The 14,262-nt window shown below is 39.8% G+C and overlaps 1 protein-coding gene across 1 annotated transcript in view; it reads left to right on the top strand.

Annotated features, from left to right (window-relative positions):
• RAD51C (RAD51 paralog C) overlaps window positions 1-13,866 on the top strand; it is a 36,716-nt gene extending 22,850 nt beyond the window's left edge. The window contains exons 6-9 of the mRNA XM_056127609.1: window positions 1,633-1,699; window positions 3,305-3,365; window positions 11,931-11,991; window positions 13,681-13,866. Of these exons, the coding sequence (XP_055983584.1) occupies window positions 1,633-1,699; window positions 3,305-3,365; window positions 11,931-11,991; window positions 13,681-13,773 (282 nt within the window). The 3' untranslated portion in view covers window positions 13,774-13,866. The remainder of the gene's footprint in view (window positions 1-1,632; window positions 1,700-3,304; window positions 3,366-11,930; window positions 11,992-13,680) is intronic.
• Window positions 13,867-14,262: the final 396 nt, after the last annotated feature.

The raw sequence follows: 14,262 nt of genomic DNA, 5'->3' as shown, positions 1-14,262 counted from the left end.
CACCCGGCTATGCACAGGGGTTACTCCTGGCTTTGCACTCAGGAGTTACTCCTGGTGGTGCTCAGGGGACCAAATGGGATGCTGGGAATTGAACCCGGGTTTGACTGCATGCAAGGCAAACGCCCTACCGGCTGTTCTATCACTCCAGCCCCCAGAATTTTCCTTTAAAGGTAAATAAATTATTAATTTATTATTCTGCAGTGTTCAGGGCTTATTCCTGTCTCTGAGCTCGGGGGTCACTCCCTGGTGGTACTTGGAGGACTATTTGGGATGCCAGCAATCAAACCGAGATTGGTCTATATAAATAAAAATTTTAGGGTTTTGGGGCTGGAGCAATAGCACAGCGGGTAGGGCATTTGCCTTGCACATGGCCAACCCAGGTTCAATTCCCAGCATCCCATATGGTTCCCCAAGCACCACCAGGAGTAATTCCTGAGTGAAGAGCCAGGAGTAACCCCAGTGCATTGCCGGGTGTGACCCAAAAAGAAAAAAAAAGCTTTAGGCTATTACCATGGTATTAATTAAAATGTCCTTTATTTGATGCCTTTTTTATAGTAGGTGCCTTTTCTCGTTGCTTTTTATAGAAGTTCTTAGTTCCATCTTGCAATAGAATCTGGTATTAATTTTGAAAAGAGAACCCGTATTGGAAAAATGTTTAAAATAATTGTTTCTAGGTAATTCTGAATGCGAAGGGGGTAGACCAAATATCATTAGGAATGGTCCTGACCCCTGAGCATCGCTGAAGATGCCCCTTCCCCTACAAATGTTTAGATCATTTAAAATTGTTCATTAGAATCATGTCTTCAGATAACTGCTTGTGTATGTGCCTGTGTGCCACATCCATTTATTGATGTATCACTATAGCCCTTTGAACTATCTCCCCAACCCCAGACTACTCATTTTTGTCAGTAAATTTGAAAAAATACCAGAGGGACCAGAGTTGATAGTATAGCAGGTAGGGTGTTTGCCTTCATATGGCCAACCCAGATTTATTTTTTTTATTTTTTAAATTTTTTGGCTTTTTGGGTCATACCCAACAGTGCTCATGGATTAATCCTGGGTCTGCACTCAGGAATTACTTCTGGTGGTGCTTGGGACCATATGGGATGTCGAGAAGTGAACCTGGGTCAACCACATGCAAAGCACATGCCCTACTCGCTATACTACTGCTCTGGCCCCAAACCCAGGTTTAATTCTGGCATCCAATATAATACCCCCAGCCCCAAGAGAAGTGATTCCTAAGTACAGAGCCATAAGTAATCATTGAGTACTATTAGGTATAGCCCCTAAAAGTGAACAAAACAACAAAAATAATTATTAGGGGCCAGAGTGATAGTACAGCAGATAGAGAATTTTAAATTACCTTACACACAGCCAACTGGTCTTGAATACCTAGCAACCCATATGGTCCACCCGTGCACTGCCAGGAGTAACTTCTGATTGCAGAGCCAATTGTGACCCCTGAGCATCACCGGGTGTGACCCAAAAAGTAAAAAGTAATAATTATTATAACAACTTTATTGTTTAACTGTCTTAAAATAAGATAATCTATATTCAGCTTATTGATATTACAGAACTATTGATAATGTTTTAGGGTTTTTCACCTAATTTTCTCACATTTTGCTCTTGTAGGTAATTCTAACTAATCAGATGACAACAAAAATTGATAAAAACCAAGCCTTGCTGGTTCCTGCATTGGGTGGGTATTAGATAAAAAAATTTTAGTTAAACATTTATTGTGCCTACTGTATCTGAACTATTGAATCAGGTCCTGAGCATATATATCCTAAAATGACTCTTGCCTTCAGAAAGCTTACAATTTTAGTCAGGAGGAAAAACAAATCACAAAGACAAATCTCAATCATGAATAAATAGATTGCAGACTCTGTTCCTAATTCAGTCATGGTTTTGTTACAGTGCATGCTTCAAGATTTATTTCTGGAGCTGGGGCAATAGAGGGTACGTCATTTGCCTTGATTGTGGCTGACCCAGGTTTGATCTCCAACAACACATATATTCCCCTAAGCCCACCAGGTGTCATCCCTGGAGATGTTGAAGATGTTAAAGGCTAGATGTTGAGGATGAGAAAGTCAGGACTAGATGCTGAGGACTGGATGCTGAGGATGAGATGTTGAAGATGTTGGGAACTAGATGATGAACTAGAGATGCTGAGGACTAGACATTGAGGATGAGAAGGTCAGTGACAAAGATGAGGAAGAGAACTGAAACTTTGGAGACTTTGGGACTAGAAGGAGAACCAGATGACAACGATGATTAGAAGTAGAGGACTATGAGACTACATTGAGATGAGGAGGAGGATATAATGAAGGAGAGGACTTTGATGGAGGAGACTAGGATGATGGGGACTACGACCAAAACTACAACTATGACTGTGATGACCGGGACTACGACCAAAACTACAACTATGACTGCGCTGTGAAGAGAGAAATCGGACTACGCCAGGAAGGAGAGAGAAATTGACTACTACTCACCAGCCTGGGGCCCAGTTCGTGTTTCTGTGTTCCCTGGTTCTCATGCATCATCTGCCCTGGGGAGACAGCTTTCAGCCACCGAATGTTTGAGTCGCCTGTGCCGCCACGCTTTTTACTTGAAAACTTACATCTGGAGTCAGAGCCAGGAGTAAGCCTCGAGCCCTGCTAAGTGTGACCTCCCCAAAAAGAAATCTAATAAATATTTATTTCTGTTAAAAATATTTTAAGAATATTGTTATATTTGCTTTTCTTATGGTGGTCAAAAAATAGATCTAAGGAGATGAAAGTTTGAAAAGTTGACTCAAACTTTATTGTTTCCTAAAAGCAAATAGATAATAATGATTAGCAAAATTTCCATTAATAAAGATCAGTTGAGCTCAGAATGTTACCCAGATACCATATTTTTGTAACGAAGTATATATATTACTTGTTTTTTTGTTTTGTTTTTGTTTTGGGTCATACCCAGCACTGCTAAGGGCTTACTCCTGGCTCTGCACACAGGGATCACTCTTGGTATTCAGTATTCAGGGGACCATTTGGGGTGCCAGGGATTAAACCGAATTTAACTGTGTACAAGGCAAATGTCCTACCTGTTGTACTATCTCTCCAGCCTCTGAACTAAATTTTGAAGCATGTATTCTACAAAACCATGATTGAAGCTAAGAACAGAGTTGGAAGTCTATTCACAATTTTTAGATTTGTCTTCAAATAATATGCTTTTCCTCTTGCCTAAAACTGTGACCCAAATTTTATGTTAAGTAAAGTAAGACTTTATAAAGTAATATTTAGTTATTTCATTCTTTTTCTCCCAGGGGAAAGTTGGGGACATGCTGCTACAATTTGGCTAATTTTTCATTGGGACCAAAAGCAAAGGTCAGTATAGAAACAGTTAAAAATTCTGAATACTGGGTTCATTACACTGGGATCTTAATGAGTTCCTTAGAGCTAGTTGAGTGAATGAGATCCACGGTGCTCACGCCTTTGTTGCCGTGTTCTTTATCACCTAGAGCAGACATGAAAACAGTTGTTATACCGCGCAGTTAGCTACTTAGGAAATTCTTTAGAATATTTAAATGATGGGGTGCACCTGAAGTGAGTAGGTGGCCAAGGAATACTACCTTCCAAAGCCCTTTGAAATCAAATACAATGTATTGGCCATGCAGAAGGAGGTAGGTACTCAATGTCCCTGGAAAGGATTGAAAGAGGACTAAAGTCAGCACAAAAGGAAAACTTCTGAGATTAGCTTTAGGACTTAATTTTGTGGAAAATAGGAAAAGTTGCTTAATATATTTCTTCTATGAAATTATGTCTATTTTTGTTTTCTTTTGTATTTTCCTGTCCTGCTTTTGTTATCCTGTTCTTACCTGCCTTTCACAGCATTGTTCTTTAAAATAAAACTATGCAGCATGAAATCTTTGTACTTGTCTTTAAGACTGCTGAGCAAGTGAACAACCAGTTTTCATTTTCTCCAAAATAGGCAGTTGAAAGCTCTGAGATCTTTTATTCAACACTTACAGAAATGTCAAATTGACTCTGGCCTCTCTACTTTGAGATTAATGGTATAACCTAGAGAACTTGGTTTGGAAATGCAGTAATAGAAGGAAGAAATTAAGACATCACTGATAAAGATGCAAAGTTCCTTTTGAAAATTTTTGGTTTGGGGGCCATACCCAACAAAGCTGAGGGGTATTCCTGGCTTCGTACTCAGTGCTCACTGAAGATAGAAACCCCAGTTTTTACATGCAAAGCATACCCTCAGCCCTTTGAGACATCTTTCTGACCCGAAAAATAGTTCTTTCTGGGATGGAGGCATGGTTTGGGCCGTACCTGGTGTCTGGAGCTACTCCTGGCTCTGTGCTTAGAGGTTTCTAGTGGTGTTTGGGGTGGGGTCAGGGATCCAAGCAGGGTTTTTTAACCCCTGTATCCTCTTTCTAACGCTGAAAAAAAAAAAACATTTTTTTTCCTCTGTTAAGAAGTTTGAGGTTATTTTTTTTTCCAAGTGGATTAACTTTTTTTTCAAAAATTATTATCTTTTGTGTAGGTATATATATATTTTAAATAGTATGAATCATTCTGGATGGAGCAATAGCACAGCAAGTAGGGCGTTTGCCTTGCACACAGTTGACCCAGGTTCGATTCCTCCCTCCCTCTTGGAGAGCGCGGAAAGCTACTGAGATTATCCTGCCCGCATGGCAGAGCCTGGCAAGCTCCCCACGGCGTATCCAATATGCCAAAAACAGTAACAACAAGTCTCGCAATGGAGACGTTACTGCTCAAGCAAATCGATGAACAACAGGAAGGCAGTGCTAGAGTGCTATGATCATTCTGTGATAATACATTTAACTTTGTATGAAATAGATAGCACTGTGAAATAGATAAATCCTACAAATACACAATTTAGTAAGAGTAAGGAGAGGAGAAATAAGAAATTTTTAAGGGAAAATCTTGAATGAGCCTCTAGGTATAAAAGTGTGTTTTATCCTAGAAAGGGAATATTAACTTTATGTTACAAAGTATTTTATTATGGATAATGCTTAAATACATGCATTAGTAAAAGATTCAACTAAAATTCTCTGTAGATGTAACAAATTTACATAGACATGCCAAAGCAACAGCAGCTCATGCACTTGCCTTGTGTGCGGCCAACCCATATTTGATCCCTGGCATCCTATATGGTCTCCAAGCCCTCCCTTAAGTGAGCCCTGAGGAGAGTCAGGAGTAAGCCCTTAACTCCACAGGGTGTTGCCCCAAAACCAAAACTAATAAAATCTACCATAAAAACATTCAATATAAATGTAAAGCATTTCAATATAAAGGAAACATTAGGTGGTGGTTTTTTTTCTGGGGGGGGGGTGGTTTGGATTTTGACCCACAGCCAGCAATGCTGAGGGCTTATATCTGGCTGTGCATCCAATCACTCCTGGTGGGACTCAGAATCATGGGGTGCTGGGGTTTGAACCTGGGTCAGCTGTGAAGGCAAGAGTCCTACCTGCTGTACTATTGCTCTGGCCCCTGAATGGTAGCTTTTAAATGTATATTGGATCTGGCCAGTGATATAAATTATTTCTTTGTATTTCTTTGTTCTTCTACAAACAAAAAATATGCCCGAACAAATTAGATTGAATTTATTCTTACCGTAGTGTTTCTTGGGGAGGAAGATTGTTTGCGGTCACACCTGGTGGTCTCAGGAGCTGCTACCAGATCTGTGATTAGGGATCACTCCTGGTGGTGCTCAGGGGACCATATGGAGTGCCATGGATCAAACCTGCGTAAGGTCCTGTGCAAGGCAAGTGGTTTACCTGCTGTACTCGTCTCTGGCACCCAAAGCAAGCACCTTTACCCTGTATGCTCCTCCCCCCCCATCAATGACACACTTTTGCAGCTAATACATTTCTTGTTTCTTCCTTTTCCCCACACCTCACAGATTTTTTTTTTTTTAAATTGAATCATTGTGAGATACACAGTTACAAAATTGTTCAAGGTTGGGTTTCAGTCATATAGTGTTCAAATACCAGTGCACATTTCCCACTCTTTCTTGTTTATTGTATTTTTTCTGACTTTTGGGCCACACCTGAAGATGCTCAGAAATCACCCCTGATGGGGCTTAAGGGACTATATGGAGTGCTGGGAATCCAGCCTGGGTCAGCTGCATGCAAGGCAAACACCAGATCCACTGTACTATCTCTCCAACCTTAGCAACAAATACATTTTAAGAGCTACCTGTTAGAGAGGTAGGGTAATTACCTACTCCCTGTATTTCCACATAATACATAATGCTTTATAATTGAGTCCCATCCATAATACTCTAAATCATTGTATACTGGGTTCAGTAAAATAATTATTTCCTCAACAACAAATCTTAGTGAAAGGATTTGACTATAATTGTTCTCTCTGAGAATTGTTTGAACTTATTGTTCTGTTTTCATAAATTTCAGTTTTCCATCAAGTGCATTTTACTTTTTAAATGTTCTTAGGAAGGGGCTAGAGGGGCTTGCCTTGCATGCAACAGACTTAGGTTTGATATCCAGCACCCCTTATTGTTACTTGAGACCCACCAGGAGTGATCCTTGAGCACTGAGCCAGGAGTAACCCCAAAGTACTGCTGGGTGTGGTCCAAAAACCAACAACAGAAATAATAAATAAATGTTCTTAGGAGGGACAGACTGAAGAGGTAGTACATCAGGAAGGGCACTGCCTTGCATGGGGGCTGGCCTGGGATCAATCCTCAGCACTGCATAGGGTCTCTTTCCCAAGCATAGCAGGAGTGATCCCTGAGCTCAGAGCCAGGAGTAAGCCCTGAACACTGTCAGGTATGGCCCTGGAGACGAAGAAAAGAAATGTTCTTAGGAATTCTCTTTGAGCTTGTGTACATAGTAGTCTTCTCTAGACTATTAATAAATACCAATAGATTAAAACTACAAGTAATAAAAATAATAGAGGCTCAAGATGTTTATTTTATTTATCAGAAGTTTGCCACATTTGTCAGATTCTCTTGGAGGTTTTTTTTTTTTTCCTTTCCTTTTTCGCGCCACAACCAGCAATGCTCTGCACTCAGGAATTACTCCTAGTTGTGTTCGGTGTACCATATGTGATACTGGGGATTGAACTCGGGTCAGCCGTGTGTAAGGCAAACACTCCTACCCATTCTACTATCGATCTGCCCCCTTTGTCAGAAGTTAGTGCTGATTAGGTAAAAGAAAGAAAACTTTCTTTAAGAAAGTTTTCTTGAAGTTGGTGCTGATTAGGTGAAAATCAGGGCCAGAGAAAGAGTGCAGCAGATCAGGCACTTGCTTTGCAATTAGCCAACCCAAATTCTATTCTGCATCCAATAATGGTCTCCCAGACCCTGCTTCTGAGCACAGAGCCAGAATACAGCCAGGATTCTCCCTTCCACCCCCTTCCAAAAAAGGTCTTTCTTACCTCCTTTTGGCGGGGAAGGGTGGTAAGTTTGGATCACACTGTGCAATATTTAAGGGAACTCCTAGCTCAGTGCCAGGGAGTCATTCCTAGAGGTTGTGGGGGACCGTATGTTGCAGGGGCTGAATCCAGGCCTCCTGCTTACACAGCATGAATTCTCAGTCCTTTGAGCTGTTTCTCTAGAGCTTACTTTTTATTCACAGAAGTAGCATTAGTGATAATATATATGTGCGTGTTTTGTTGCCACACCCAGCAGTGCTTAGGGGTTTATTCCTGGCTGCCCTCAGGAATCACTCCTCCTGGGCTCTGAGGGTACAGTATTTACTGCCAGGAATTGAACCCAAGTTGACTGCATTAAAACTGATTGAACCAAGTTGACTGCTTGCAAGACAAGGATCTAAACCACTGTACTATCTCTCTGAACCTTACATGTGTACTTTTTATGAGTTAATGGTTTTAATCAGCTTTTTTTTTTTTTTTAAATCAGTAGGGCTTCGGGGGGGATGGAGGTTGAGTCACACCCAGCACTATACTGTGGACCTTGTGGTCCAGTTACTGAACCAGTGTTGGCTGGCATGAAAGTCAAGTACCTTAACTCTTTTATAGTATCTCTGTCTGACCTCATCTTCTTTACTAATTCTTCCCTGCAAGGCAAGCACCCTACCCATTGTATTATCTCTCTAGTCGCTAATTTTTATATTTTATCTGTAGGAGATACAATTGGCAGTGTTCAGGGCTTGTTCCTGGCTCTTTGCTCAGGAATCACTCCTGTTAGTACTTGCACGACCATATGCAGTACTACTGAGAATTGAACCAGGTCATCTGTGTGTAGGGCAAGTGCCTTACCCATTGTACTGTCTCTCTGGCCGATCACATATTCTCTTTAATAACTCTTGAAGAATTAATACTTAATATCATTAATTATGAAAAAAAACTAAGACTCAGAAATACTATGTAGTAATAGCTTTCATTTATTGAATATTTACCAACTGTCCTTTATTATGCTAAGCACTTAGTATTAATGAAAGATTTAAAAAATAATGTGTTAAGTATATAGCTACAGATTGTATGTATATATTGTTTCATCAGATTTTCTAAACTATAAGATTGGTGGTAGTATCTATATTTTATAGCTGACTGTAATTAGAGTCTTATTTTTTTCCTTACAACTGCTGTTTTTAGAATGTAATTATAGTTTTGCATTGATTGCCAGGAAATTTGAAGGCATGGCTCTTATCCTTTTTAGGTAAAATTCTTTTTCTTAAGGCTATTTTTGTTCCAGCCTATGGATATACAATAAATAAGATGCATAATTTATTATTGTCAGAATAACTTGAACTTGTCTAAGAAAATGAAAATAGGGGCTGGAGAAATGGTATAGCAGGTAGGGTTTTTGCCTTCTATGCAGCTAACCAGGTTTGGTCACCCAGATGGTCCCCTAAGCCCTGCCATGATTGATCCCTGAGTGCAGAGCCAGGGGTAAATCCTGAGCACAGCCAGTGTTGCCTCAAAATCAATGACAATAACAAAAATAGAATGAAAATAGTGTTGTTCTTCATTATTTAAAATCACATATCTGTAATTCATTAGTGTGCCATGAAATCTTGCATTATAAAATTCACTTATCATGAAAGGTTGTAAATACAGCCACAATGGGAGAGAATAGTTATGAACGTTAATACTTTTACTTTAAGCAAAAATCTGTACTAGCCAAGTTTATAATCAAAGTAGATTAAGTGTCGTGTTTAATTTCTCATTCTCCATTCTTCTTCAGGAACATCTGATTTTTGTCCTTTAATAATGGAATGACATTCTAACAGTTAAAAAAAATACGTTTGTCTCTGTCCTATATATTGTGTGGGTTTTCCTGCCATTTGCATATTCATAAAATCTGAAGCTGAGATTGTTCAGAATTATACCACTATTTGCCAAGAAGATCTGGTGGTGGAGTGGAGTAATACAGCAACACCCCCACACAGTGTTTCGTATGTGTGCTCAGCTTCAGAGCACAAATTGTGCTTGCTTCTGCCTTGTTTCTTCCTGACCCAAACTATGGAGTTCAGCCATATGTTAAGCTGCTTCTCAGCGAGGGACAGGAGCCAAATGCTTCTTTGCTTTATTTTGTTGTTGAAGAGGTCTCTGGGCTAGACGCAAAATATAAAATTTAATTTTTACCTAGAAATTGGAGAAGCTTCCATCTGCGTACTTAATGCACTTTTGACTTTAGGATTCTTTTTTTCTGTTTTGTTTTCTTTTCTGTTTCTGACTTTTGGCGCACGCCCAACAGTGATTAGATGCTTCTTCTGACTTTAGTGTTCAGAGGCTGTACTCAAGAGTACCATGGGATGCTGGGTCCCACATGACTTTGTGCTCAGGAATGTTCTCTGGTGGTGTTTGGTGGACCATAATGCGGTGCTAGGGTCAGCTGCATGCAAGTCTTAAACCCTACATAGCTCAGCAGCCCTAAATGATTTCTTTTTAAAAGATTTATTTTTAAGAAAAGATTTATTTCCTCTGGGCTTTTAAAAAAGATTTGTTTACTTTTTTTTTCTCGGAAAAGTCAGATACAGTGGGAGTCATTTTGAATATATGGTAATGATATAGGTGATTTAGATACTAATTATTCAGAAGCTCAGTTAATATTTGCTTTATTGAGTGAAAAAGGATGATTTTCTGGCCTGGAAAGTTCATGCTTTGCATGTGGGAGGCTAGGCTCCAGTGCACTGCACGATTTGGTTCCCCAAGCACAGCTGGAATGACTCCCAGGCCAGGGGTAGCCTGAAGACTTCTGGGTACAGTCTCCCCAAAATGTGATTGTCTAATAAAATAGGTTAATATATACTAACCCTCGTTTTACTGCTACATTTTGCCAGAAAATTAGAATACTAATCTTAATGTACTGGAATAGTACAGGGGTTAGTGCACCCCACTCTAGTTCAATCCCCAATATTGATGGTCTCCTGAGTATAGCTTTGAAGGCTTTCAGCACTGCTGGGATTAGCCCTGTGGTCCTGAACTCTGCCCAGATGGCCCTGGTGATCCCCAGCAGCACTGCATTTTCAGGCACCCTCACCAAGTGCCCTTACCACCACCCCACCCTCATCATCAAACCAGCTGGCTGACAATCTTTGGCAATGGCTTTGCCCCCTAGAGCACCACTGGGAAATTCCCCCTATCCCAGACAAACTTAAAAAAATAATAATAATAGTTTTAGCCCCTGACACTGCTGTTCTACTATGTATTACTTTTTTGTTTGTTTTTTGTTTTGGAGCCACACTCAGCCGAACTCAGAACTTACTCCTGGGTTGGTGCTCAGGGGTTGTGCTTGGGCGACTATTTATGTGGTACTATGGGTAGAAGCCGGGCTGGCCACAAGCAAGGCAAATGCGTTAACTTCTGTATTATCTCTTTGGTCCTACTGTGTATTTGGTCCTGCTGTGTATTACATAGTCATTATTTTATTTACACATGCAGTTGGAGTTAATCTAATATGTGACTTTTTGTGTTCTCCTGGTTTTATCCTCAGAATACAGACTTCTAATAATAAAGTGGGACCAGAGCAATAGTACAGCAGGTAGTGCATTTACCTTGCACTCGACCAACCTGGAATCAGTTTCCAGCATCCCATATGGTCCCCTGAGCACTGCCAGGTATATTTCCTGAGTACTGAGCCAGGAGTATCCCTGAGCATCGCTGGGTATGACCCAAAATGTGCAAAAAACAAAACAAAACACCAAACAACAGAAAACCAATTAAAGTAATGAATGGTGGTCTGTGATAGCTTCACTGTAGAATGTGCTTGAGTAGAAAGTTTGAAAAATAAAGTTAAAACAGCATTTTTTGTTATTTATCTTATAATAAAAATTTAACCTTTTGGTTGCAGTCTTTTTGTAATTTATATAGAGATAAATATAAGATCATGCAGCATTTAACTTTTGCTTAATATTGTTTTCCTATAAATAAATTCCAAATCAGAAAAAAAAATTTTAAAAAATTGTTTTCCTGTTAAATGTTTTCTTAAATTTTATTTTGTAAGTACGAATAGAATCTGTTCATGTATAAAGTAATTTTTATGAATCACTCATTGAACTTTTCACGTTGCTATAAAATTGTATTCCTGTAAATAGCTATTAAAGTAATTATTACATGCATAAAGATAGTTATTGTTTTAGTGAATATTTTTTTGAAGATATTGCACTGTAGCACTGTCCTCCCATTGTTCATTGATTTGCTCAAGCGGGCCCAGTAACATCTCCATTGTGAGACTTCTTGTTACTGTGTTTGGCATATTGAATACGTCACAGGTAGCTTGCCAGGCTTTGCCGTGCAGGTGAGATACTCTCTGTAGCTTGCCGGGCTCTCCGAGAGGGGTGGAGGTATCAAAGAATATTTGATTTTTTTTCTTTCTGTGTTTTACAGAAAAACAATAGAGTTATAGTAAAAAATAATACATTTAAGTTCTGAAATAAATTATCTGGTGCAATAATTTGTTTGTCCTTTTTTTTTTTCCCCTCCAACCAGGTTGGCAACTTTGTACAAATCACCAAGTCAGAAGGAAACTACAGTGCTGTTTCAAATCACAGTCAGTATTATTTGATTAGAGCGGGATTTTGGTGTTGGTGGGCAGTAATTATCTGAAGAGAGCATTTACAAATTGATTCTGTTAACTTCTGTAGGCAGCAAACATATTTCAGGACAGCTTTTGATGCTTAGAACATTATCCTCAAAATAGTAGTATACAGAGAGAATATTCTAGTCACAATTGGACTGAAACGAATTCTTAAGAACAGAGGAAATATTTGTAGGGTAGTGTGTTCTAGCCCATATGTGATGTCAGGCTATTAAAAGGATCTCTTAGTGGGGGCGGGGGTTGCGGGAGGACACATAACTTGTCTGCACTCAAACTTACTCCTTGCTCTGTGCTCAGGGATCATTCCTGGCAGTGTGTGAGGCAGGTACCTTAACTATTAAGATCCAGGATAAAGGTTTTGTTTGGTTTGGTTGGTTTTGGATTGCTTCTGGCTGTGCTCTCTATCTGGATGCTTGGAATTGAACTTGAGCTGACTGCAAAGCAAGCACTGTACTCACTGTGCAGTATAGGGATGGAACCTGGTCAGCTGCATGCTAGGCAAAGCACATTATCTATTGTACTACCTCTTCGGCCCTAACCTTAGAAATTTTTAAGGAGACTGGGGATTGGCTCAAAGAGCCAGAGCACATGCTTGGATCCGCAGCACCTCATGACCCCCTGAGGATAGTTCCCTGGATTCTTGGAGTAGTCCCCAGCACCACAGAGTACAATGCAAAAAAAAGCAAAAACATTCTAATTTTTGTTATTTTTTTTCTTGGGAGGTGGTGTTGATGCTTTTGTTATTTTGTTTTTTTGTTTGGTTAAAAGTATACCTTACCTGTTGTACTTTTTTTTTTTTTTTTAATGAATCACCGTGAGATAGAGTTACAGACTTACAAACTTTTGTGCTTAAGTTTCCGTCATACAGTGATCGAGTACCCATCCCTCCACCCCTCCACTGATGCCCATTTTCTACCACCAACCTTTTGTACATTTAACATTTAAAAATGTTAGCTTTTCAGCAATTTGGGGGCTGGAGAGGTAGTTCACTGGGTAAAACTCTTGCCTTATTTATGTCTACACCTGCCTCTGCTCTGTGGATCATACTATAACTAGGGCATCCAGCATACAATGCCGTGCCCAGGGCCTGGAGCGATAGTACGGCAGTTAGGACGCTTGCCTTGCACATGGCTGACGCAGATTCTAACCCTAGCATCCCATATGGTTCCCCGAGCCCTGCTTGGAGTAATTTCTGAGCGAAGAGCCACTGGTAAGCTCTGAGCACCACCAGGTGTGGTCCATTAAAAAAAAAAAAAGCATGCGCTCAGCCCATCGAGCTATCTCTGGCCCAATAGTTATATTTTTGTCTGAAAAATACATATTTATCAATACTGCTGAGCAAATATATTCTTGAGTATTCTCTTTTTTTGCAGGGGGTGAGGGGATCTCATTCTTTCAAGACGAAATCCAAAACAGACCTAGGGAGATAAATCAAAGGGCTAGAGTGACTGGGTTTGATCTTTGGCACCTCATTGCCGTCTCAGTACTGCTGGGATTGATTTCCAAGTGGCAAGTTGTCTTTGATAATTTCTGAACCAAGAATAAAGCAGTTCTTTTTATTAGTTACTTAAAAATATTTAATAGATATGTTATTTTAGTTGTTCTTATGACATGTATGGTTTTTTTTTTTTAATCTTGCAGCCTCAAGGATTTAGGGATGCTGTTGTTTCTGCATGTTCATCGCAAACAGAAGGTTTGTTGAGTTCCCGGAAACGGTCACGAGAATCAGAATAAGAAGAGGATCCAAAGATTATTGTCAAAGTATGCATGTGTTCATGTTCTGAGTTGTAGTCTTTACAAATAGTAAATTCATGCTATTGTGTGTGTTTATATTTTAAAGTGATGAATAAAGCATGGGCCGGGGCGACAGTACAGCTTGTAGGGCATTTGCCTTGCATGCAGCCAACCTGGGTCCATCCCCAGCGTCCTAAATGATCCCCGAGCACCACCTGGTGTTGTTCCCCAGTGCAGGGCTAGGAGTAACCCCTGAGCATTGCTGGACATTACCCAAAAACCAAAAAAATAATCAGATGAAGTAAGTGGGAAGAACACTGAAATGCTTTATTGTAAAAGTTATTAAAAGCAATATTCTGCAGTTATGTTTTGCCCTATTTTAATTTCCAATAACATTCATTAAGGATGTTGTAGGTATTGTAAATTTTGCTATTCTGGAAAGGTTCATCTCCTGGGGCAAGTCTGAATTTCACATTTATACTGTGTTTT

The sequence above is a fragment of the Sorex fumeus genome, unplaced genomic scaffold (genome assembly GCF_029834395.1).
Source record: "Sorex fumeus unplaced genomic scaffold, SorFum_2.1 ptg000063l, whole genome shotgun sequence".
Taxonomy (NCBI): Eukaryota; Metazoa; Chordata; class Mammalia; order Eulipotyphla; family Soricidae; genus Sorex; species Sorex fumeus.
This window is presented reverse-complemented; position numbering and strand designations above follow the sequence as displayed.